This window comes from Lissotriton helveticus, chromosome 8, assembly GCF_964261635.1.
Source record: "Lissotriton helveticus chromosome 8, aLisHel1.1, whole genome shotgun sequence".
Taxonomy (NCBI): domain Eukaryota; kingdom Metazoa; phylum Chordata; class Amphibia; order Caudata; family Salamandridae; genus Lissotriton; species Lissotriton helveticus.
In genome coordinates this window covers 386,096,720-386,122,421 of record NC_136069.1, presented here as the reverse complement: position 1 = coordinate 386,122,421, position 25,702 = coordinate 386,096,720, and the positions used below count along the sequence as shown (strand labels likewise).

The window sequence follows — 25,702 nt, the reverse complement described above, 5'->3', positions numbered from 1 at the left end:
ATATTTCTTTAAAAGTTAGGACATCTTTGTAGTACAGTTTTAAGACCAGGTCCATTCTGTACATTCAAAGTAAATACAAGATACTTTTTTAGATTCTGATAAACAGGATTAAAGTATGAGTTTCATCCACACCCATCCCCTCTCAGAGAGGATTGCTCACTTAAATATGTGACCCTTAAATGTTCCCTTGGCCACATTAGCAAACCACTCCTTTATTGAAGATGCTGGTGGACTGTGCTGCTATTTCTGTTCAGGAAACATTAGTGCATCTTTCACAGAAATGTGCAGACCAGCCTTGAGTGGGCATAAGTTGGTGTGTCGTGTTTTCACATTGTTCTTATCTGAAAAACTCTTACAAGGCCATCAGTGCAAGACAATTATGGTCCTCATTAATGGTAGTTCAGAAGGCTCATCGGAAAATATCATTTTGCAGCGTGAATCTTTCTGGATTCACTATGCTGTGCATTATTCCGCGGTCTTGTGGTTGGGTCCGGATTCGTAGTCTTTTCTTTGTTTTTTTTTTTTTTTTTTTCTTTCTTTGCCCATGTGGGCGTCGGCGTCACACCCCCTTTGGGTGTATTTCCGGTGACGTCGGCATGCTTCCTGCGGAAGCTCCCACTCTTGGGCGCCATCTTCAGATTCTTTTTTTCCGCGGTCGGGTCTGGATCGTTCCCGTTTGGGCTCCAGACATTTTTGGAGAAAGAAGAAAGAAAATACAGAAAAGACGAGGAGAAGTCATCTGAAGACTCCAGGGGACTTCACCGACGAAAGACAAGCAAAGATAAGGCGTTTTCCATCCAGATCTTCGACGAACGTCGACGAACACGCGACCAGAGAGGCCCTGGACGCTCGAGGATGGACAACACGCCGTTCAAGTTCTGCCGGAACTGCCACCACAAGTACGCGCAGAAAGACCAGCACCCGGTATGCAACCTTTGCCTACCGGTGGACCACGAAAGCGGAGACTGCAACGCCTGTTCCGCCTTCACCCCGAAGACCCTTCGTGTGAGAGAGAGGCAGAGGGTAGCACACGCCACCCTGCAGGGGAAGGCCCCGACCCCGTCGCTCTACGAGCTGGGGATGTCCTCCGAGGAAGAAGACAACGCTGCCGCCGAAGACGACTGCTACACGGTCGTAGAGACCGATTACACGAAGACTTCTGACAAGGTAGGAGACTCTTCGGCCCCCAAGAACCCGAGAGACTCTGAGTCTCGAAAAATCGAGGGCAAGACCCCGAAAGCGCCGACGCCAAAAAAGGCGGCGTCCGCGACTACTCCCAGGCCCAGCGGATCCTCAGAGAAGGAGTCCCCGGCGCCGGGAGCTGCTGATCAGCAGAAGACGTCGAAAATCGTCCCCGAAAAGGATCGATCGACGAGGGAGAAAGACCCGAAACTGTCGACGACGACCAGAGACCCGATATCCGGTTCGACGTCGAAAACTTCGACTCCGAGAGGCACGGCGACGAGCCATCCGTCGAAGAGACCGGCGGAACCATCCGACGCGGAACACGCGGCCGAGATGGAAAAGAAAAGAAGGCGCCTCGAGGCAGAAATGGAGAACTTCATGCAGCGGAAAAAAGATTTCGACGCAAGGATGAAGGCCTTCACGATCCCTCAGAAGACCAAGCCACCAGTGCTGGAGGCGGTCGAGGAGGAAGAAGAGGAGGTCGCCGAAGTCACCGAGCAAGACCGGGACGTCGAGGTGTTCGACGACCAGGAGGAGTACGAGAATCCCCACGAGAGCTACAGCTATGGGGAGGAAGATGAGGGCAGGACAGACACAGAGTCGGCGCCCTATGACCTTCAGGATGTGGATTACATCGATGTCGAGACCGACAGCCCGGAGGAGGTGGTCGACACCTACCCCTCGAGGCCCTCGCCGCCGGACGACATCGGGGCCTACAACGCGGTGATACAATCTGCCGCAGCAGCTTTCAAGCTCAAGCTCGACGAAGAGAAGCAGAAAGCAGACTTTCTTCTGGAAACATTGCTCCCAACACAAACGAGGAGCCAGTTCCTCCCGATGCTCGAGAGCGTCTTGGCTCAGGGGAAGGAAGCTTTCAGGGAGCCCGCAACATGCAAGGCAGTGACTCCCAGAACTGAGAAGAAGTACAAGCATGCCGCAAAGGACCCGGCCTACATTCAGGGCACGGTCTCCGCAGACTCCATTATCACGGCCACAGCAAGGAGGAGGGCTAACGTACCCACTACCTCGGGCCCGCCACCGGATAAAGAGAGCAAAAGGATGGATCTGGTGGGCAGAAGGATCGAACGGAATGCCGCGACCCACTGGCGCATGGCTAATTCCAACGCCCTGGTGAACAGACACATGTACCAAATCATGGAGGGACTGGGACAGTTGGTGAAGGACTTGCCCCAGGATGCCAAGCAGAAAGCCGAAAAGCTAATTGAAGAGGGGAAGAATGCTGCAAATTCTTGCCTTAAGACGGCTCTGGATGGGGCAGACACGGCCAGCAGGCTCATGATGATGGGCGTCACGGAAAGGAGACACGCCTGGCTCAGGATATCCGGTTTCAAACCGGAGGTGCAACACAGCATCCTGAACACCCCGTTCAACGGCAGTACGCTTTTCGGACAAACAGTTGATGAGCAACTCAGCCAACTTAAGAAGGATAACGAAACAGCAAGATCCATGGGAGCATTGCAGTTCAGAGGGAACAAGAGGGGCACCCCGTCACGGAGGCCTGGCGGGAGAGGTGGAAACCAGCCAGGTACTTCACACAAGGCTTTCCAGCAAACGCACCAGGCAGACTCGCAGGGTCAGCAGGGCCATCAGAAACAGCCCTGGCAGTACCAACAAAGAGGCCAGTCCTTTCGAGGGAGAAATGGACGAGGACAAAATAGAAGAGGGGGCCAGCAGCCCACCTCCAAGTGACTTCGAAAAAACCCGTGTGCCCACCCACAAAAAAGATCCCAGGGGGCAGCACGTACAGATGGGTCAAGACAAACTAGACACCCACGACCACAGGACACCAGTGGGAGGGAGATTAAGATTCCACCTCCAGGAGTGGAGAGGAATCACATCAGACAAATGGATCCTCAACATTATCCAATTCGGATACTGCATAGAGTTGGAGGCGAGGCCAACAAGCAGAAAACCAAGAAGAAAGCCGCTAGCAAGCAAGCAGCTGCAGTGCCTTCAGGAAGAAGCAAAAGAACTCCTGCGGAAGCAGGCCATAGAAAGGGTACCCTTCAAAGAAAGAAACACAGGAGTATACTCAACATACTTCCTGGTACCAAAAGTAGACGAGACAATGAGGCCCATTCTCGATTTACGGTTCGTGAACCGATTCATAAGAACGCAAAAATTCAAAATGACCTCCCTGCAAGAGGTGCTCCCACAGTTGCAGACCGGGGACTTCATGGTCACTATAGACCTCAAAGACGCATACCTGCACATCCCAATGAACAGGAAGCACAAGCACATGCTCAGGTTCACCGTCGGAGAAAGCCACTACCAGTTCACGACACTGGCCTTCGGTCTAAAATCGGCACCAAGAGTTTTCACAAAGTGCCTCGCAGCAGTCGCGGCGCACCTAAGAAGGCAGGGGATACATGTATACCCTTACCTGGACGACTGGCTGGTGAAAGCAAACTCATACCAGAAATGCAAGCTGCACGCACATACAGTGACCAGCACGCTCATAAACCTGGGGTTCTCCATCCATTGGAAGAAATCATCAATGGAGCCGGAACAAGTGAAGATCTTCCTGGGAGCACAGATCAACACCTTACAGGGCAAGGTGTTCCCCAGCGAGAAGAGGGCGAGGGCGCTGGTGAAGGAAACTCGCCTCTACCGGAAGGGACAAGCTCGGACAGTGAGGACGGCGAGCAAGATCATGGGGATGATGGCATCATGCATCCACCTGGTACCGAATGTACGACTCCACATGAGACCCATTCAAGAATGGCTACAGGAGCAATGGTCACAAGCTACAGGCAGTTGGGAGGATCTAGTGGTTGTAACGCACGCAGTGCAGAAGGAGATGACATGGTGGACCATGGAGAACATAGCAAGGGGAAAGCCTCTAACGCCCCCAACGCCAACAGTGACCATCACCACAGACGCATCCCTGAAGGGATGGGGCGCTCACATGGAGGAGCTCAAGGTGAGGGGACTGTGGACACCGACGGATGCCACAAAGCACATCAATTACTTAGAATTGAAGACAATCTTCCTTGCACTGAAGGCCTTTCAAACAAGACTGTACAAGCACAAGGTATTGATACAAACAGACAACACCACTGCGATGTTCTACATCAACAAGCAGGGGGGCACACAGTCCGCACCGCTTTCAACGCTGGCGCAGGAGATATGGAGATGGGCCATCCCTCTCAAGATAGACCTGCTAGCCATACACCTACCAGGGAAGGACAACATACAAGCCGATTGGCTCAGCAGGCAGACATCGGCATCCCACGAGTGGGAGCTCAATGCTCAGGAGACAAGATACCTGTTCGACAGGTGGGGGACACCATCGGTGGACCTGTTTGCCACACGCCAGAATGCAAAATGCCAAAACTTCGCATCCAGGCAGCCCGAGGAGGGGACACTGGGGAATGCCCTATGGATAGATTGGTCAAGGACATTTGCCTACGCCTTTCCCCCGATACCACTGATGCACAGAGTACTGAGCAAATGCAGAGCGAGCAACATGACACTGATACTGGTCGCACCGCAGTGGGCGAGGCAGACCTGGTACTCGCAGATCATGGAGATGACACAGTGTGCACCCCACAGATTCAGCAGGAGGAAAGATCTACTGTCCATGCAGAAAGGAGAGGTACTGCATCCAGAGCCAGAGAGCATGAGCCTAGTAGCGTGGCTCCTGAGGACATAGAGTTCGCACATTTGAGACTACCAGAAAGCACCCTGAGGGTACTTCGGGAGGCACGAAGGCCCAGCACTCGAAAGTGCTACGTTGCGAAATGGAAAAGATTCACAATATGGTGCAGACAGGAAAGACTCCACAATAAGATGAAGAGGGACTCCACAGTGCTAAGGTACCTGACGCACTTACTGGAGAAGAACCTTAGCTCATCCTCGTTAAGAGTTCACTTGGCAGCGATAGTAGCCTACACAAGGGGAGAAACGTGCAGGAGCTTCTTCACATCACAGGTGGTGAAGAGATTCCTAGAAGGAGCGAAAAGGATCGCACCACCCAAGCGGGTGCCGCCACCTGCATGGAACTTGAACACAGTCCTAACGGAACTCATGAAAGAGCCCTTTGAACCACTTCACAAGGCCTCCCTAAAGATGCTAACTATGAAAACAGCCTTCCTGGTTGCGATAACGTCCTTACGCAGAGTAAGCGAGCTTCAAGCGCTGACGCTACAAGAACCATACATACAAATACACAACGATAGAGTTGTGATGAGGACTGACCCACACTTCATGCCGAAGGTGGTATCCAATTTTCACATGAACCAGTCGATACAGATACCGAGTTTTTTCCAAAAACCCACAACCAGCGCAGAGAGAGCTCTGCACACCCTGGACGCCAGAAGGGCAGTCATGCACTACATTGAAAGGACAAAGGGGCACAGGAAAACGAAACAGTTTTTTGTGTCCTTCGCAAACAGCTTCATGGGCAAAGCAGTAACCAAAAGGACCATTGCACGATGGATCGCACAAACAATCCAACTCTGCCACAAACGGGCAGGACAGGAACTGGCTGAGGGGACGCGTGCCCACTCCACCAGGAAGAAGGGCGCTACAATAGCCTTCCTGGCTAACACACCCATAGAGGACATATGCCTGGCGGCAACATGGGCTTCGGTGCACACGTTCACGAAGCACTACTGTGTGGACATACAAATGAACAAGGAAGCTCAAGTGGGACAGAAGGTGCTACGGCACATATTCAACACCCAACGCTCATCTTCCACCCAGCCGCCACAGAGATGAGAAACCGCTACAAAATCTATGCACAGCATAGTGAATCCAGAAAGATTCACGCTGCAAAACGAATAGTTTTCTTACCTGTCGGTGTAGTTTTGCAGCTTGAAGATCTTTCTGGATTCACTAGCGAACCCACCCACCTCCGCCAGAAAGATGAGGCTGGAGAGAGAAGAGGTGGTTAACTAAAGAATAGACTTTGAAAGTACAAAGCGGTAAATACAAACTAAGATGAACATTGCCATTACTTCGGAAACGAAAGAAACACGGAAAAAAAGAACCCGAAGATGGCGCCCAAGAGTGGGAGCTTCCGCAGGAAGCATGCCGACGTCACCGGAAATACACCCAAAGGGGGTGTGACGCCGACGCCCACCTGGGCAAAGAAAGAAAAAAAAAAAAAAAAAAAAAAAACAAAGAAAAGACTACGAATCCGGACCCAACCACAAGACCGCGGAATAATGCACAGCATAGTGAATCCAGAAAGATCTTCAAGCTGCAAAACTACACCGACAGGTAAGAAAACTATTCGTTTTGAGCTCCACTGGTTCCAATCAATGCTATAGTGTTCATTGCATAACCACACCATAAGATTGCATATAAAATTGAACCACAATATTGGTTTAATCTGAATACCTTGATGTCCTGCTTTTTTTTTAGTTTCTTTACCAGTGTTAGACCACAAACTGCCCCCACAACCCACTGCAGACATTATTACTTTGTTAAGCAATCTTAATTATCTGTTAAAGACATTGGGGGCAAAATGCCTTGGAGAACTTTAGTGGCATGACATCAGAGCCAATCAGTATAGATAGCAAATTCAAATTTAGAAAAGCTTTATTCGACAGGATGTCATAAAAGCAATACACAATACATCACAATACAATACACCATAAATAACGCATAACAATGCGGATAGTTAAAAAGCTATTAAATTCAATTATTCCTATCGTTACTGTACATATTCAACAAAATTCATATGTAATCAATTAAAAATTACTACACAATTTAAAACCAATTTTTAAAAACCTCCGGTAATTTACAAGCTAACATCATGTGGTTAAAAAAGTGCGAGAGCGTATAATCCAGGCCCATTTTAGGAATTTAGCTACGGCTACTGCTATACAGGGTGTACAATCTGACTCTAGTATCCTTAACGCTTCTATGTGCCTTCTGGTACCCAGGTTTAAACAGATTGGTTTTAACCATTTACGGCGTGGGGCATCATAAAGGGGACATACAAAAAATAAATGTGCTATGGTCTCGACCAAACTGTTACAATGATCACATTTATCACCTTTTGTTAGAGTCCATTTACAAGTAAAAACTTAAACAGGGAGTGTCCCTACCCTGAATTGAAAATATAATTTACGATCTAAGGGACGCTCTATGATGTCCCAATATTCCTCACAAAGGGGACGCGATTTACAGTCTAGGAAACAGCCAGTTAGGTTGGTGTTATTTTGACCTCTTTGAATTTTTACCCAGACCATTTCCCAGTATTTCTTTCAATTGGGCTTTTGATGGAAAAGGTAATAGGTCGGTATCTTCCCATAGCTGGCTAAGTTCCAGCTCTTTTAAGAGTGACCGTAGTTATTAAAGCCACTGTATTGTATGGTAACGATCAGCCTTGATCACGTCCCTCAATGCAGTGGCATAATGAATCAATTCTGGGGTGGTACAAATATGTCTCCAATACAATAATGGACGTAACCTCGCTATGTCCACCACGGTTACCCTACCCAAGTAAAAAAATAGCGGAGTTGTATGGGTGCTTTGTGGTACGCCGGCCAAACTACGTAAAAATTTCCGCTCTGCTAATGCCAGTTGGCTCAGGTTTGAAAATCCCCAAAGCTCAGATCCGTACAAAGTGGCATTTAGTACTTTTGTGTTATAAATCTCCAAAGCAGGTGAAATTAGCTTAGTAAAAGAAGATTTATATTTGGAGGATAGGGCCCCTGTGAGTTTGTGAAATTTTAAAATGGCCATATCTGTATGACCTTTCCAACCCATGTTGCCCTAAAGTACAATGCCTAAATAGGTAAAAGCCTCTACTTCCTCAAGGGGGATGTCGTTCAAAATGATTTTACCTTTATAGGATTTCCGCTGGTTCAGGGACATATACTTAGTTTTTGAGGTGTTTATCTCAAGACCACGCAGTTGGCAAAATTCCCTGAATGCATTAACGGCCTTTTGCTGCCCACTCGGAGTCTGCGAAACAATCAGCATATCGTCCGCGAACATGAGGACAGGCACCCTGACCCCCGCCAGCATAGATAGCATGAATCCGTGTTTACATCCCTAGTGCATATCCTCATCTATCACTCCTTTGGCTGTCTGTATGTTTGTCATCGTAAAGGGAGAAAATGCAAATGCATATTATGGCCTATGTCCATCAGTTCTCCCAGTGCTCATCAGCAAGAGTGCCCACCCACACCTGCCAAAACCTGCAGGGGTTGGTAAAGTGCAAGTTACCCTATTCTCTGAATCTGAAAATACTTCTGTAGGCAAGTGTTGAGGCACCTCTAGTGCCACACATTGTGTGTGCCGCTCATGCAGCTGCCACAAGCAAGAGCGGCTATGTCTGATCTACCAAGCTGACCCTCCCCCAGCCCCAATAATATTTCCCTTTTCTGATATACATCTTTTGAGAGGTCAAAACCCTCATATGTTAATGGTGGTAGGAGTCCCATTTAAAGTGTAAGAGTAAATGTATATGAAATGGATTAGTCTGATACCATTATGAATAGAAAAGCGACCGAGAAACTTTAGAAGAGAGTAGGCCAGAGCAGAGGCCATCTTTTCGAAACAATTGCTAGGAAATTGCTGGGAAGAAATGTGCATTATTTAGTTTGTATTGTTTAATGTAAAGTGGCTACATGAGAATGTTAGTATATTCAGTACTGCAGTTGTAGAAAATCCAAGTACATGGCAGTGACCTGCAGCAATCTCTTAAACTGTATATGCACAAAATTGGGATTGTGAGATATGAGCGCATTTTTCACACCTCGCTGACGCCAGATAAATGCGGAACCAGTCTGGTTGCAGGTTTGAATCAGGGAATTAATAGAGGATAATGGAGGGGTGGCAGTAAAACCTATCTTCGTGCACCACAAGCCTCAGGACCTGCGCCATCACATATTAAATTGGGACTTCACACCTACTATCGGAGAAGCATGGTTTTCCAAGGACGAAGTCTTCACCTTATCCGTGCATAGACAGGGTGTTATCGTAGTTTAAAAGTGAGGGCAATACCTAATTCTAGGAAATATATTTACATTTGAGTAATTTTCTGGCTGACCAGGGTCTGGCACAGGCATACGTAATTTTCGAAGTAATTACATGGGTGTATGATATGTTGACCTATCAAATGTAAGCAGATTACCTACAAATGAACTATCCAGTAGCTACACTAACTTGAAAGTACATTGTTTATTGTGCTCTTCTTTTTCTATGTAGGAAGATAAGCTCCTACTTGAAAGCCAGCTCATCCTAGCTACAGCTGAACCTTTATGTCTTGAGCCTTCAGTTTCTGTGACCTGCACGGCAAATCAACTGCTATATAACAAGCAGAAGATGAATACTCACTCTATGAAACGGTAAAAAAAAGTGCATTTCTCACATCTTTGACACTTATGCAGGAGTGTATGGTTGCAAAGAGATAAATCAGACATTTTGTTATTAATTTTAGCACATAACTTCGCTTTTGGCAGTAATTTTGATTTTGACTCCAATTTTTGCTGTATTGGGCAAGATGGTATTTTATCTGTTCACCTATTTAATGGCAGATAATGCTTGTCAGATGAAGTGTAATTTTCGAGTAAGATTTTGGTCCTTCTGCCAGGCATATTCTTCAGTAAACGCAAACTTTAATAATGCGAGCAATTTCTGACTTGATTTACATTTTAATTGTGATGAATCCTTGCCCAAAGCTATTGTATTTTTTTATCCTTATTTGCCAGAAGGCTGGTCCTAATGGAAGCTTTTTTCTCTGTCTCCTCTCCACATGGCAAATGCATGCTTTTTTTATGAAACCGTGTTAGTGTGTCCGCTGAACATTGATTAGCACTACCAAAAGCCATCATTAAAATGCTACTTAAAAAAGTTATAATTATCTTTGCTTCTAGTGATGTATGAGGTACACATAGACATTTTTATGTAATCATTATACACATTTATGTGTTTTAATGTTCTTATGTTTTACTCACAAAAAATACAGTGCTCAGTGAGATGCAACAGCTGATGAAACAAGAGAAGCTAAATACAAATGTAAATGCCCAAACTGCAGTTCCTTGGGATACTCTGATTAGCCATATAAACACCTAAGTATAAGATATGTTTGCAGATAACAGTCTGTCTCTCTAAATAATCTACTCCAGTGCATTTAACTGGAAAACTAAAAAATCTGAACCAAACCCTCCGTTGAGGCCCGTGGCTCTGGCCCTGGCGCCGTCGGGTGCTTTGGCGCCGTCACAGACTTCGGTCCCGGTGCCGTCAGCCCCCGTGGGATCCGCACCTGGATCCCGGTCGACGCCAGTTGACCTTACGACTCCTCCGTTAGTGCCGACACCCTGGTGTTGCTCCCGGCGCAGTCCTCTGACGACGTCCACCCCAGTTTCAGTCCGGGTCCGGCGTCGGAATGGCGCCCGCTCGGTGCCGTCTCCGGCGTCGATGGGTGAGGCCTTCACCTACGACCTGGCTCCGTCATTCCAGCCTGTATACCAGGACACGGATGAAGGGGAGGACTGGGAGGGGTCTGAGGACTCTCTGGCACAGCAGTGCCAGTTGAGCCAGGACTGGGCAGATGAGCTAGGGGAGGCCAGTGGTTTGGACACTTCGCCCGACACTGGATTCATCTCTTCTCCCTCCGTGGCTATGGAGGAGGGTGCTACGTATGGCGTGGTGTTGCGCAGGGCAGCCAAGGCCTTGGCTATTGAGCTCCCTGCGGCGGCCGTGAGGACCAATCTCCTCACTGAGGTGCTTCAGCTGCCAGTAAGCTCTTCAGACCTCTACTGCCATTCAATGAGGCCCTGACGGACGTTCTGTTGGACACCTGGTCCAAGCCCTCCACAGTGCCCCCAGTAGATCGGAACGTGGCCCGACGCCACCGCCCGGCTCCGGGCGACCCTAGCTTTCTGTCCGTGCACCCCACCCCTGAGAGCCTGGTGATCCAGGCCTCTACGTCCCAGACTGCATTCCCGACCGCTCCCCCAGATCGGGAATCCAAAAGGTTTGATCAGTTTGGGCAGAAACTGTTCTCCTCATTGAGTTTGGGGTTGCGGTCTATCAACACTGCTTGCCTTTTGGGCCGTTCTACCCACTCCTTGTGGGACACGGTTGTGGACGTGCTGCCCCAGTGCCCGGAGGAGGCCCGGCTCGCCCATGCCCCTTGTGGAGGGGTGGGATGCGGCGCGTCGTTCCATCAGGTGTGGACTGGATACCACGGACTCGCTGGGAAAGGGGATTTCCACAACGGTGGCGGTTCGCCGCCACGCCTGGCTGAGGTCCACCAATTTATCGGGCATGTCCAGGCCACGCTCTTGGACATGCCCTTTGATGGCCGTTGCCTTTTTGGCGACAAAGCAGACAGTTCGCTTGAGCGTTTCAAGGACTCCAGGGCTACGGCCAAGTCCTTGGGCTTGTCGGGACAGTGCCAGCAAACTTCTGCTTTTTGCCCCTTTAGTGGCCAAGGAAGGGATGCCCCCACACGTCCTGCAAGCCACAGGCCGCAGAACAAGCCTCATCGCGGCCGTGGACGTGGTAACTGCCGGGGCGGTGCCTGGGGGACAACGGCAAAGCCAGTCCACATCCGCTCACACAGCATCTACCTCAAAGCCTTCCTAGTCCGAGCTTTCAGGCCCATTCGACGCCAGTGCGGGCCAGGGTCCGCCATCACCTCCTCCACTGGTGCTCCATCACGTCGGACAGGTGGGTGCTGCACATCGTCCGAAGGGGCTTACTCCCTCCTCTTCGAGGCGACCCCTCCAGCCATGCCACCGTAGTGCCACCGCATGTCGGGGGATCACTTGCAACTTCTGCAGGAGGAAGTTATGGCCCTCTTGGCCAAGGGGTCCATTGAGCACGTTCCTGGGCCAGAAGTAGGACGTGGTTGCTACTCCCACTACATTCTGGTACCCAAGAAGGGCAAAGGAGGCCTACGCCCTATCTTGGACCTCCGGAGCATCAACGGCTTCCTCCGGAAGGAGAAGTTCAAGATGCTGACTTTGACTCAGGTCTTGGCTGCCCTAGACTCTGGAGACTGGATGGTGGCGTTGGACTTGCAGGATATATATTTCCACATCCCCGTCCTGCCGACCCACTTGCACTACCTGTGGTTCACGGTAGGCCACGGCTTTACCAGCGTCCCTCTGGTGTTCATGAAAGTGATGGCGGTGGTCGCAGCTCATCTGCGCAGATCAGGGGTTTCAGTCTTCTCCTATCTCGACGACTGGTTGTTGAAGGCGGGCTCGCCCCAGACAGTCGTCTCCCACCTCCAGCCTATGGCCGACCTCCTGCACTCGCTGGGGTTCTCCATCAACGTGCCAAAGTCACACCTGTGCCCCTCTCAGAAGCTCCTTTTCATCAGAGTGGTTCTGGACTCGGTGCAATTTCGGTTTTATCCCCCCGAACTGCGGGTTCGGGATATTCAGGCTCTGATTCCGATCTTTCAGCCTTTATCCCGCGTTTTGGTCAGGTTGACGCTGCGGCTCCTGGGGCTGATGGCCTCCTCCATCCTTCTGGTGCATCACGCCAGGTGGCGGATGCGGGCTCTGCAGTGGGACCTGAAGTTTCAGTGGGCACAGCATCAGGGCAATCTGTCCGACCAAGTCCTGATCTCGGAGGGCACTGCGAGTCAGTTGCAGTGGTGGCTCACGAACCGCAATGGGTCAGCGGCAGATCCCTCCCCCTACCTCAACCGGAGCACGTAGTAGTGACGGATGAGTCCCTCCTGGGATGGGGGGCCACATGGGAGAGACGAAGATCAGAGGCCTCTGGTCTCCGGCGGAGTCCCGGCTCCATATCAACCTTCTGGAGCTGCGGGCGATCCGACTTGCACTGAAGGCATTCCTTCCCTCTGTCCAGGGAAGTGTAGTGCAGGTGTTCACGGACAACACCACCGCCATGTGGTACTGCAACAAACAGGGTGGGGTTGGGTTGTGGACCCTTTGTCAGGAGGCTCTGCGCCTCTGGACATGGCTGGAACACCAGGGCGTCACCCTGCTGGTTTCAACACCTGGCAGGTTCCCTGAAGGCCAGGGCGGACGAACTCAGCCGCCGGTGCATGATGGATCACGAATGGCGTCTGAACTCGGACGTGGTGCAAGATCTCTTTCAGCAGTGGGGAGATGTGAGAAAGTGCCATCTTTCTTGCATTGGTATGCCCCCACTTTTTGCTGAACTACTGATGTGCTTTGACTGAGTGTGCCCTGGGCTCCTGCCAACTAGGTACCCAGGGCCTGTGTTCCTTCCCTAAAGCTGTGTTGAAACAAAACCCAATTGGCATCTCTGGCCACCTATCGGCCCCTAGTAAATGGTACCCTAGGTACTCAGGGCATGGTGACCAGAGAAGACCTCTAAGGGCTGCAGCACTTATTGTGCCACCCTTAGGGGCCCTGTACCCTGACACGCACACACTGCCTTTGCAGGCTGAGTGTCTAAGTACAGAACTAAACAGATAGTCGACATGGCACACATCCCTGTGTGCCATGCCCACAAACCCCACAGCCCTGGCATACATCAGTCACCCCTCTTGCTGGGTGCCCTATGCCAATGGTGTGGGCACAGGTGCATGAGCCCTGTGCCCCTACAGTACCCAGGGCCATTCCTGGGCCCTATAAGTGCAGGGCTGTCATTTAAGAGTATATGGTGCTGGGAGGTCGTCATTACGAACTCCACAGCACCATGCTGGCTTCACTGAAGACTGAGAAGTTTGGTATCAAACTGCTCAGCACATTAAACCTGCACTGATGCCAGTGTGAGGTTTAACCCACCAGAGGGCATCTTAGAGGTGCCCCCTGAAACCTAACCTACAATCCACGTCTGGACTGAGTGGCTGCCCAGGCTGCCACACAGCAGATATGTTGCTGGACCCCTGGGTGGAGAGCCCCTCGCTCTCCTGGGCCTGAAACAATGCACATCCTGAGCGAGGTGCTAGGTCTGCTCCCCCAGGATGGGCAGGGGGAAGCTTCAAAGGCATGCTGCCTCTGTGAGCTTCTCCAGACCTTTTCCCCACCAGTTCTGACCCCCACTCTGGCGGGAAGACTGGCTGGAAACCCTACGTCAGGAAGGGGGGTGTGCCAGCCTGTGCCAACCCCACCCCTCCGGTGGGGAGGCGAGGTGAAGCAGGACCCCGGGCTCCGGCCATCTTGAAGATTGGGAGCCTTGCCCAATCACAGCTAGGTTCCCACCGGAGAGGAGCAGGCTAGGGGGTGTACCCACCCCAGAACATGGCCCTATTGGTCCCTGCCCTTGCCCTAACTGTAACACCCCTAAATTCAGTATTTAGGGGCTCCCTGAACCTTCCTTCCTCAGATCCCGATTAGCAAAGAAGAAAGAAGATCAATAAGAAGAAGACACGCCGTGCAGCGGCCCACAACAGAACGACACCCACTGACTTGGCCCCAGCCCTACCGGCCTGTTGATCCTGGAACCTGCTCCTGCTTAATCCCGGCGACTCCTGCGGACAGCAACCTTGGGACACCCGGAGGACCTGCCTGCCTTAACCCTCTTAAAGACTGGGACTCCCATAAGGAGAGGCTCTGCTTCAACAACCAACCCCTGGTGCCAGCCAGGAAGCTCAAGACCTGCCCCCTCTGTACCCGCCGAGCCCGGCCCGTGCCCGAGTGGTCCAAGACCACGAGGACGTCCCCCTGGGAACTGGGATTTAAAGTCCAGTGCCCAAAGACCCTTCTGGACAAACCAGACGAAGCCTGCAGCCTCAGAACCAGGGACCCCTCCAACCGCGACCAGCCGAGGGTAATATTTCCCGACACCCAAATACACCCCTGCACCCTGCTTTGGGGTACCTACCTCTTCTCCAGGATCCCAACTTACCTCGTGAAGTGGTGGTCACACCTGAAGAATCACTGTCCCCGAGTCTGCAGCCTTTGTTCCCTTTTTACCTTTCCCATTGAATAACATTGAGCGCCCGACGGCTCAAAAGCAACCTGCACCCAGCCGCCCGAGTGCCTCTGGCAGTGCCACCTTTGCCCTATCCTACTTCCCCATTTGCCCTGAGTAAGTGACCACGATCCCAGCTCCCACAGCCGGGTGGCCTGCTAGCCAGCAGCCACCAACCGAAGGCCCCCTGCCTCTCGTTGGCTAACATTGGGCCTAACTACCTCTGCACCCGGCTGCCCCTGTGCCGCTGAGGGTGAACCAACTGTACCTACCTGACCCCGGGGGACCCCAGAGTCTATGCCCAGAACCTTAACTTCACCAGCCGAGTACTCACCTTGAAACCGGTAACTCACTTACCTGCCATTGGATAACATTGACTGGTTTGACTCGAAAAATCTTCTAATTGTGAAGTTTTGAAAACTTAAAATATTCCTATAAAATCAGCTGAGTAACAAATTCCGAAGTACCCACCTGTGATCAGGAGAGAAGCCAGTACTGTACATTGTAGCCCAGTATTGAACCACAAAAGTAATCCGAACCAGGTTTACCATTAACCTGTATTTTCTCCATAGGAGTCCATTGTATGCTTTTCTATGAAATTTCTTGTGTCTACTTTTGAAAACTTGAAATATTCTTTAAAATTCGCACATACTACTGAAACGTAAATACTCACCTGTCTTAAGTAGAGGTCCCAGTGCTGGACCTAGGAGCCCAGTACTGGATTGCAAAAGTAACGAGAACATACTTTACCTGTAACCTGAATTTTCTCCCAGCGGATAACATTGCCAGATTTCCCTTGAAAAGTTTCTAATCTGAACTTTTGAAATACCTTTTTATTCCTTAAAAATCATTGCAATAACCAAAACTTTTTTACTAAACTGTTTCCAGCTTAGACCCCAGGGCTGAATCTAGGATCCAGTCTTGGACTTACAAAAGTAATCTGCAAACTAATCAACTGTAATTGTGTAGAAAAACCCATTGAGCTCAATGCTAAATTGTGTAGAACTGTGTTGCCTATTGCAACCCCTGTACCTATTGTGTTTACAAAGTCATTGCCGTTCTGCAAAGCAATAATCTGAGATTACTCATCACTGAGAAAAGTATATTTTGATACATGTTGGTTCTAAAAATAAAACAACTATATCTTTTGATATAAAAACAATTGGCCTGGAGTTCAGTCCTTGAGTGTGTGAAACCTTTTGCTGACTGACTGTGGACAACAAATGCTTTACACTGTCCTCTGGTATTGCCTTACTGCTCGACCAAACTACCACCTTTGAGAGTAAGGTCAGCCCTGACTTTACCCTCTGTTATACCTCTGGGGTTGGTGGTCTCTATACACACTGCACCTTACTTTGGTCCAGTACATATAGAGCCACTTTCTCACATTGGTGGAATAGGGGTTGGATACAAACTTGCGTTTGTTGGACTACTTGGTTACCATCTGGTCACACGACAGAACTCATAAATTGCCTTTAGAATTTTGAAATTGGGTTTTCTAAAATACTAAAAGTCTTGTCAGGGCCTTGCTTAAGTCCCTTTAAAATTTGAGAAAAATAAGTCACTATAGTCGGGGTAGAGGGTTAGAACTATCAGTTTAGAATGTCTCAACAACCCCCAACTATTAGTGAGGATAATATTGCAGAGGACCTGGTGGAGGAGCTCGACCTCACACCTTACTTACACTTACATTTCAGAGAAGTAAGGTCCTTATGCAAACTGAAAAATATACCAATAGGCCTGCATCCAACCAAAGTAGGGCTCCAGCAGCTCTTGGCTGAGTATGCTAAAGGCCACCCCTCTGAGCAGGGTGATGACCAGTCAGAGGAAGAAGAGGTGCTAGAGGAGGAAGATACTCCCTCCCCCCCCCCACATCATCTCTAGGGAGAGGAGGGGCCCTGTACCCTTAACCTCTTCGACGCGGATTACTGAACCGCTCCGTCATCAGCCGCAGTGGCGCTGTGCAGATGACGGAGCGGTTCCGTCATGGACCGCCCGATGCGCCTGCACGGCGCTGATTTCGCGCCTGCGCGGCGCATTCTATTAAGCGGGCGGGGCCATGACGGAACCGCTCCGTCATCACCACAGCTCACCCGAGGGCGGTGACGGAGCGGTTCCGTCACCAGCGTGTGAGCGCCGCGTGGCCCCCCGCCCCCTTAGCGCTGCGGCGGAATAGCAGCCGCAGTGAAGGTGTTAACTCCAAGAATCACACTCTGGGACCCTAGGACCTACAAAGGTGGGCCAGGACCCAGAGAAAACATTGGGACTAGTCCCAGTGAAGAGGACAGCTTGTTAGCCAAGTTGGCCTAGAGATTAGATCTAGAGTCCAGACTCCTGGCTCTAGAAATAGAAAGGAAAGAGATGGGCTTTGCCCCTATCTCTGGTGGCAGCAATACCAATAACAAGGATAGAGAGGAATCTTATGATCCTAAAATCCACAAAGGGATTGTCCCTAAATTTGAGTAAGGTGATGATATCACCAAGTGGTTCACAACCTTTGAGGGGGCTTGTGATATGAGAAGAGTGAAGAAACCACTATGGGGGCACTCCTGTGGGAACTGTTCTCTGGTAATTGCAGAGACAGGCTTCTGACGCTCTCTGGGACAGATGCAGGGTCTTATGACCGCATGAAGAAAAACACTGATTGAGGGATTTGGACTCACTACTGAGGAGTACAGAATTAGGTTCAGGGGGGCTCACAAAACCCAGACCCAATCCTGGATAGATTTTGTAGACTACTCAGTAAAGACACTGGATGGTTGGTTAACTGGAAACAATGTGCATGATTTTACTGTACTTTATCATTTGTTTATGAAGGAACACATTTTGAGTAATTGCACAAATGAAAAGTTGCATCAGCATTTGGTAGACCTAGGTCTAATTTCTCCCCAGGAATTGGGAAAGAAAGCGGACCATTGGATCAAGACTAGAGTGACAAGGACAGCCACTGGGGGTGACCAAAAGAAGGTGGTTACAAAACCTCCCCAGGGGAAAGGTGGTGAGAATCCCCAAGATAAAAAGTCTGAGTCTTCCAAAGGGCCCCAAAAACCTGTACAGGTGGGTGGGTCCCAAACTACTCCCTATGTGCCTCAACCCTACAGGGGGAAGAACTTTGATCCTAGCAAGGCCTATTGTAACAACTGTAAGAAGTTGGGACATTTAACTGTAGAAAAAAAATGCCCCTACAACAAAGCCCCTAAGGCACCCAGTACAACTACCCCAGGGACAGTGAGTCTACAGATGGGATCAGAGGAGTGCCCCGCGCAAATCTGGGAATACACTCAAGCTAGTCTAGTCACTTTGGGGGAAATGGAGTTTGCCAATGTAGCTGGTTGGCCACCCAACTGTAAAACATATTTGCAATACCCCTTCATTAATGGAACTAGAGTAGAAGCCCTGAGTGATACAGGTGCCAGTATCACTATGGTGAAAGATAAGCTGGTTTCCCCAGAGTAATACTTGATTTTGAAAACTTACCCAGTCACCAATTCTTACAGCATTACGACCCAACCCCCTATGGCTATGGTGACACTAGGTTGGGGGGAGGTTACTGGCCTGAAACTGGTGGTGGTCTCTCAACAGTTACCAGCTGACTGTCTGCTTGGAAATGACCTGGAAACTTCAGCCTGGGCTGAAGTTGAGCAAATAACCCATGCAGTCATGCTGGGTATCCCTAGGGTGGTGTGTGTGCAAACCAGAGCGCAGAGCAAAAAGAAGGGTGTACAAATAGGTTTGGAGCCTGAAAGTATGGCCCAACCAACCAAGAGGAAGAACCAGAAGACTGGGGGACCAGCTTCTACACAGCCCGCCACTCAGGACTTGGAAGCCCTAGAGGCAACTGAGCCCATGGAACTTGAGCCTTACCAGGTTGAACTCTTGGGCCCAGGGGGACCCACTAGGTAAGAGCTGTGCCAGGGACAGCGAGACTGTCCCACTCTTGAAAGCTTGAGGCAGCAAGCTGTTTCAGAAGCAGAGGGAGATTTCAGTGGTACCCACAGAGCTTATTGGGAAGAGGAGTTACTGTATGCTGAGGCAAGAAACCCCCCTCTTGGAGCCACCAGGACGGTGGTAGTGCCACAGAAGTACAGGGAGTTCCTCCTAACTGTGGCTCATGACATTCCCATAGCTGGACATCTGGGGCAAAACAAAACTTGGGAAAGACTAGTCAGTCATTTCTACTGGCCCCAGATGCACTAAAAGGTGATGGTGTGTGAGCTCCTGTGTTACCTGTCAGGCCAGTGGCAAGACAGGTGGCCACCCAAAGGCTCCCCTGATACCACTGCCAGTGGTGGGGTTCCCCTTTGAGAGGGTAGGGGGGGACATTGTGGGTCCACTGGAACCTCCCACAGCCTCAGGGAACAAGTTCATTCTAGTAGTAGTGGATCATGCTACTAGGTACCGTGAGCAATTCCCCTTAGGGTTACTACAGCTCCTGCAGTAGTAGCAACACAACTGTGGCTGACCAAGGTTTCGCACTATAAATTTCAATGTTGGAAAGTCAGTATGACGTTGTGCACATTAGCATCCGGAGCTGGCCCCAAAGAGCTCCACTGTCAAGACAAAAATCAAGTTTTATAGCAAAGGACGGTGCACCAGAATTTAGCAGTCCAAACAAGCTGTTATATTTTTGAAAAAAAGTCCTTTATTATTTTCAATCTTTAAAAAGGCCATCAGCCAACGCGTTTCGTTCCCATACGAACTTCGTCAGGGCTACAGAGAAACCTGGTGACAAATAAGGCTACCAAGCGAAGTTTATACGGCAAGAGACCTCCACGGCATCAGAACGTCAAGATCTCCAAGTGTATGGATGAGACGTGTTATGAAAAGTTTCTTAACGCCAATAAGCGTCACCGGGCAGGAGACTTTATGATCCGGACACGAAAGGACCACACCGTAAAGAAATGTATCAAAACGTATAGCAAATTGAGCCAAGTTCCAATGGTGTATCAGTTGTGAGTCAGTGGAACTGCCCACACTGTCCTAGTTGGAATCGATAATCATCCCTCATCAAATCTAGCAATAGCCCATAGAGAACTGACACCAATAGGGGGTAGAAACTGCAAATTTAAACACTCGCTGTGGCAAAGGACATGTATAAAGACCTGAACCACTAATAATGATCTCCCCAGGAAGAAGGGTCGTAATCTCCGTAGATACCGAGTCCGTGTCTCCAAACCCATTTGAGCAAGTGACCAGGAGCCCAGCTCCCACAGCCGTGTGGCCTGCTAGCCAGCAGCCACCAACCGAAGGCCCCCTGTCTCTCATTGGCTAACATTGGGACTAACTACCTCTGCACCCGGCTGTCCCTGTGCCGCTGAGGGTGAACCAACTGTACCTACCCCACCCAGGGGGACCCCTGAATCTATGCCCAGAACCTTAACTTCACCAGCCGAGTACTCACCTGGAAACCGGTAACTCACTTACCTGCCATTGGATAACATTGACTGGTTTGACTTGAAAAATCTTCTGTGTGAAGTTTTGAAAACTTGAAATATTCCTATAAAATCAGCCGAGTAACAAATTCTGAAGTACTCATCTGTGAACAGGAGAGAAGCCAGTACTGTACCTTGTAGCCCAGTATTGAACCACAAAACTAATCCGAACCGGGTTTACCATTAACCTGTAATTTCTCCATAGGAATCCATTGTCTGCTTTTCTATGAAATTTCTTCTCTCTACTTTTGAAAATTTGAAATATTATTTAAAATTCGCACATACTACTGAAACCTAATTTCTCACCTGTCTTAGTAGAGATACCAGTGCTGGACCTAGGAGCCCAGTACTTGATTACAAAAGTAACGAGAACATACTTTACCTGTAACCTGAATTTTCTCCCATTGGATAACATTGCCAGATTTTCACTGATAACAACAAATGCTTTACATTGTCCTCTGGTACTGCCTTACTGCTCGACCAAGCTACCACTTTTGAGAGTAAGGTCAGCCCTGACTTCAACCTCTGTTATACCTCTGGGGTTGGTGACCTCTATACACACTGTACCTTACTTTGGTCCAGTACATATGGAGCCACTTTCTCAAAGGAGAGCCTTGGTTAGATCTATTCGCCACAGAAGAGAACGCGCAATGTCATCAGTTCTGCGCGATGGAATTTTCAAGGCAGTACTCGCTCGGTGACGCTTTTCATCGCGCGTGGAGCTGAGGTCTGTTGTACGCCTTTCCACCTATACCACTTCTGCCCAGAGTGCTGAAGAAGATCAGGCGAGACCGGGCCCAAGTCATCCTTGTGGCTCTGGACTGGGCACGAAGATACTGGTATCCTGAGCTTCTCAGCATGTCAGTCGATCCCCCGATTCGTCTGCCTCTTCAGGAGGACCTTCTGTCGCAGCAGCAGGGGACTGTCCTCCACCCGAACCTGTCCAGTCCCCATCTACATGCGTGGAGATTGAGCGGCGGTAGTTGAGGCCATTTGACTTGCGATGTGATTCTAGCAGCCAGGCGTCCCTCCTCAAAATCGGTATATGCCTGCAGGTGGAACAAATTTGTGGCATGGTGCACATCAAAGGTTGTGGATCCACTCTCTGCCCCCCTTTCAGAGGTTCTCCTCTTCCTTCTTTCTCTTGCCCAGCAGGGCTCTGCTCTGGGCACTATCAAAGGCTACCTCTCGGCCATTTCAACCTTCTTAAGGGTTCCTGATCAGCCTTCTCTTTTCAAGTCCCCTGTTGTAAATAGATTCTTGAAAGGCATCACACACATGTTTCCTCCTGTTCCCTTCTTGATGCCTCAGTGGGACTTGAACCTTGTACTGACTTATCTGATGTGCGCTCCCTTTGAGACTTTATAACTGTCCTCTTCATCTTCGGACTCTTAAAACTGCATTCCTGGTTGCCATTACCTCTGCCAGGAGAGTGAGTGAGCTCGAGGCTCTATCTTCTAAACCTCCTTTCCTCTCTCTCCATCCGGACAAGGTTGTTCTGAGGACTCGTCCTTCTTTCCTGCCCAAGTTGGTTACAGCCTTTTATATCGGGCAGTCCATCAACTTGCCCACCTTCTTTCCGCCTCCGCATCCCTCGAAAGAGGAAGAGAGGCAACACCGTCTGGACCCAAAACGTGCTCTCTCCTTCTATCTAGACCGCACACGCCAGTTCCGGGTGGACGACCAGCTCTTTGTTGGTTACGTGGGCGCTAAAAAGGGACGGGCGGTGCACAAGCGGACCATCTCTCGGTGGGTCGTCTTGTGCATCAAGGTTTGCTACTCTTTGGCGAAAAAGGAGCCTCCTATAGGGTTGCGCAATCATTCCACTCAGGCCATGGCGGCTACTACTGCCCTCGGTCAGGGAGTCCCCTTGCAGGACATCTGTCAGGCTACTACGTGGGCCTCGCTGCACACGTTTGCTAGGCACTACTGCCTGGACAACCAAATCCGGAGAGATGGCTTTTTCGGCCGTTCCGTTCTCCAGGAATTTCTGGTGTGATCTTGGTTCGCAGACCCACCACCAGAGTTGGTATTGCTGGGGTATCTATTCTAAGGTAAGGAATCTAACACTAACCTGTTTCTTTCAGATGCACAAGTTACTTACCTTCGGTAACGATATATCTGTAAGAAACAGTAGTTAGTGTTAGATTCCTTACCGCCCCACCCATCCTCCCCGTTCTGCGAACCGATATCTAGGGTTAAGGGTATCCCTTTAGGGCCCTAGTTTCATAGCACCAGTGTCGGTTTCTATCATGGCTATGCGTTCCTGGCGCAGAAAGGGATGTACAGAACTGACGTCAGCGCGCGAGGGGGGGCATCTAAGTACTCCGTCATCCCGGTGATCACGACGCCGGATGCAGAGCCGCAGACGACGCCTACCGACGCGCAATGGTACTGCTGGCGAAAACTTTCCGGATCCAGCCTCACGCCTGGGGATATTCTACGGTAAGGAATCTAACACTAACTACTGGTTCGAGGCATGTGGGCTGCTGAATTCATAACTTAGCATAGATCGCCGCCTAGTGCTGGGTCCGGATGATTGCACCTTGTTGTCCTGGAAGAGTCTTCGAAGTATCACGAGATAGGTGACTCCTCCCCTGGACTACAGTGCGCATGGGCATCTTCTCCATCCTTAAATTGTTTCTTACAGATATATCATTACCGAAGGTAAGTAACTTGAGCTACAATAACTGGATATTGTAAGTGAACAGGGAAGCCAGCTACATAATGGCTTCACTGAAACATATGGTGTTTGATATTAAAATCCTCATATTAATAAACCCACACTGATTCTAGTGGTAGATGTATAAATACATGCACCCAGAGGGTACCTACCAGCCCTCTAGTGTATTAGCTGACTGGTCCAGTTCAGCCTGCCCCCACAGACTACTATCAGACCCCCAGGGGTGAGAGTCCACACTCTCAGGAAGTCAGGAACAATGCCTGCTCTGGAGGTAGGTGTTATAAGGCTGGTAAATTGGCATTTCAAGGCGGGGAGCTTCAAAACCCCGACCACCTTTAGTATCGAAATCTGGTGTCCCCCAGAGGTGAGGGGATGCCAACCCCCCTGACCAGGGCCAATTTGGTGCCAGGATAGGTGGGAAAATTAGTAGTCGGAGAGGCGTGTCTACTCTCAGACTAGTTCTACCCCTAAGGTGGGCTACCTGTTGTGAATATGGAATGTAAGTTTCTGCCATCTAGGTGATGGCAGAATTAGGAACTCTGGGACACGGTTATGCCCACACAGGAATATGGTGGGGCGTAGTGACCCTAGGGGTAAGTAGACCATCGGCGAGTGCCCTAAATGTAGTATTTAGTGGAGCCCCTGGCTCCAGGAAGTCTGATTGCTGCTGACCAAAGAAGGTCACAGAAGAGCCACGAGAAGTAAGGACTGTGCAGAAGCAACTGATTTGGCGACGACCCTGTCTGCCTGTCTGCTGTTCCCAGCAAATTGCACTTGTCATCTCGTCCATCAGCTGCTATCCCTCCAAAAGCCTGGGAGGACTGCCGGCCTTCAGCAAAGACCCTGGAACTCCCATGGAGCAGCGGAGCTGCTTCCTTGCATCCTGCAGACACTCCAAAAGAACTGTGAGGACTCTGGACCACCGCAAACCCGACACCAGAAAGCAACACTGCACCCATGCCCCTTGCCCAAGTAGAAGTGGACCAATGGTACCAGCGTGGTTCCCTGACCCTCCAGAGACAAAGCCTACCTTGGGTTTGCCCACAGTGGATTCACTGATGCCGTTGCAGCTTCTTTGTGCTGGCCCCCTCTACCGCAAGTGTAGGGGTGATCTGTTGGTGCTGCCGTGGACCTTGCCTCATACTTACCTTAAGTCCAGGAGATTGGTCCTGTAAGTCGCTGTGGAGTACTGGCAGTACTGCCAGGCTTTGGAGGATCAGCAGCTTGCAGGGTGAGATGACTTTGGCACAGTTGTTGAGAATAGGTGAACAGGCTGACAAGGTTGGCACCAAGTCAGTTGCTTCTTCTTCAGTTCTTGCTTTTCAAGGCTCTTCAGTCCTTCTTCATTGGGCCTCAGAATATGGGTGTTAAGGGAGTGTTGGGTTGTCGCCACTAGGCTACCTACCTCCGGGGTCTCTACACCCTCTATATGGCCACTACCTTTAGGAAGTGGGCATAACCCTGTCCCAGAGTTCCAAAATTTGCGATCACGAAGATGGCAGACTCTGAAATTTCGTCTTCAATTAAGATAGCCCACCTTGGGGGTGGAACTATCCTGAAGGTGAACACGCCTCTCTGACTACTAGTTTTCCCGCCTTATCCGGTCCCCAAATGACCAAGTGTCAGCGGGGATCCATGTCCCAGATTTGCATAACTTTTTTTTTTAAACAGATGTTATTTCCATTTGTGATAATGCAATCATCTTTTGGCAGGCTTGGTAATAATGAGTAATACAGATACATCGTATTTTAATCCTCTAGTCAGGCTAACACAGTAATAATATGTAGCATCCCTTGTAGGAAAAATTTGAAATAATGAGACCAGCCCTACCTCAGAACTACTTCCTTTCTCAACTGCTGCATAACAGGCCACAACAAGCCTCTTTCTCCCATGTTCCCATCTCCTGTCATGGTCGTGCCCTGGCGCTTTCTATCCTCAGTGGGGAAGATGCTAGCTCTCCACCCGTTCCTGGGCTGTACATTACGGCTGGCCACAAAGTCCCATCACCTCAAATTTGTCATAGTCTACATGTACAGGCACTAGCTCCTCTCAGGATAAGAAATATTTAGGGGGTCCCCGACAGTCTCCCAGTTGAGGGGGATCAGGATTCTGCAGGGCGTGCACCAATGCCTTCCCAGCCCAGGCAATATCCAGTGATACCCAGTCCCCAGCATAGAGTGCAGAAAAGAAAGAATAGTCATGGTCTCCCGTGTGTTGTGAGCACCAGGAGTCTACTATTCCCATTCCCTCTGCCAAGCATTGAACATGCGAGCCACCCGGAGGGTCGGTGAATCCTGCAGAGTGGGTGGGAACGTTCCAGGACAGGGTCCGCCACATAATTATAGTCCCCCTTCAAGATGATCGAGCCCAGCAAATGAGGGACCAGCACCCTAGTAAGGTCAGCAAAGAACATTGTCTGGTCTACATTTGGGCCTTATATGCTACCTATGGTAACATCTTGTGCATCCAAGCGGCCGGTAACTACAACATAGCGGCCAGCAGGATTCAACTCTAGCCCTGTACATTGGAAAGGGACCCCTGGGCGCACCCA

General features: G+C 49.9%; 1 protein-coding gene across 7 annotated transcripts in view; it reads left to right on the top strand.

The window, feature by feature from the left end:
* The window catches only part of SUPT20H (SPT20 homolog, SAGA complex component), a 404,514-nt gene that overhangs the window by 143,190 nt on the left and 235,622 nt on the right, over positions 1-25,702 (top strand). For all 7 annotated transcript variants that reach the window (XM_078657195.1, XM_078657196.1, XM_078657192.1 and 4 more), the window contains exon 11: positions 9,376-9,515. In XM_078657195.1, the coding sequence (XP_078513321.1) occupies positions 9,376-9,515 (140 nt within the window). The remainder of the gene's footprint in view (positions 1-9,375; positions 9,516-25,702) is intronic.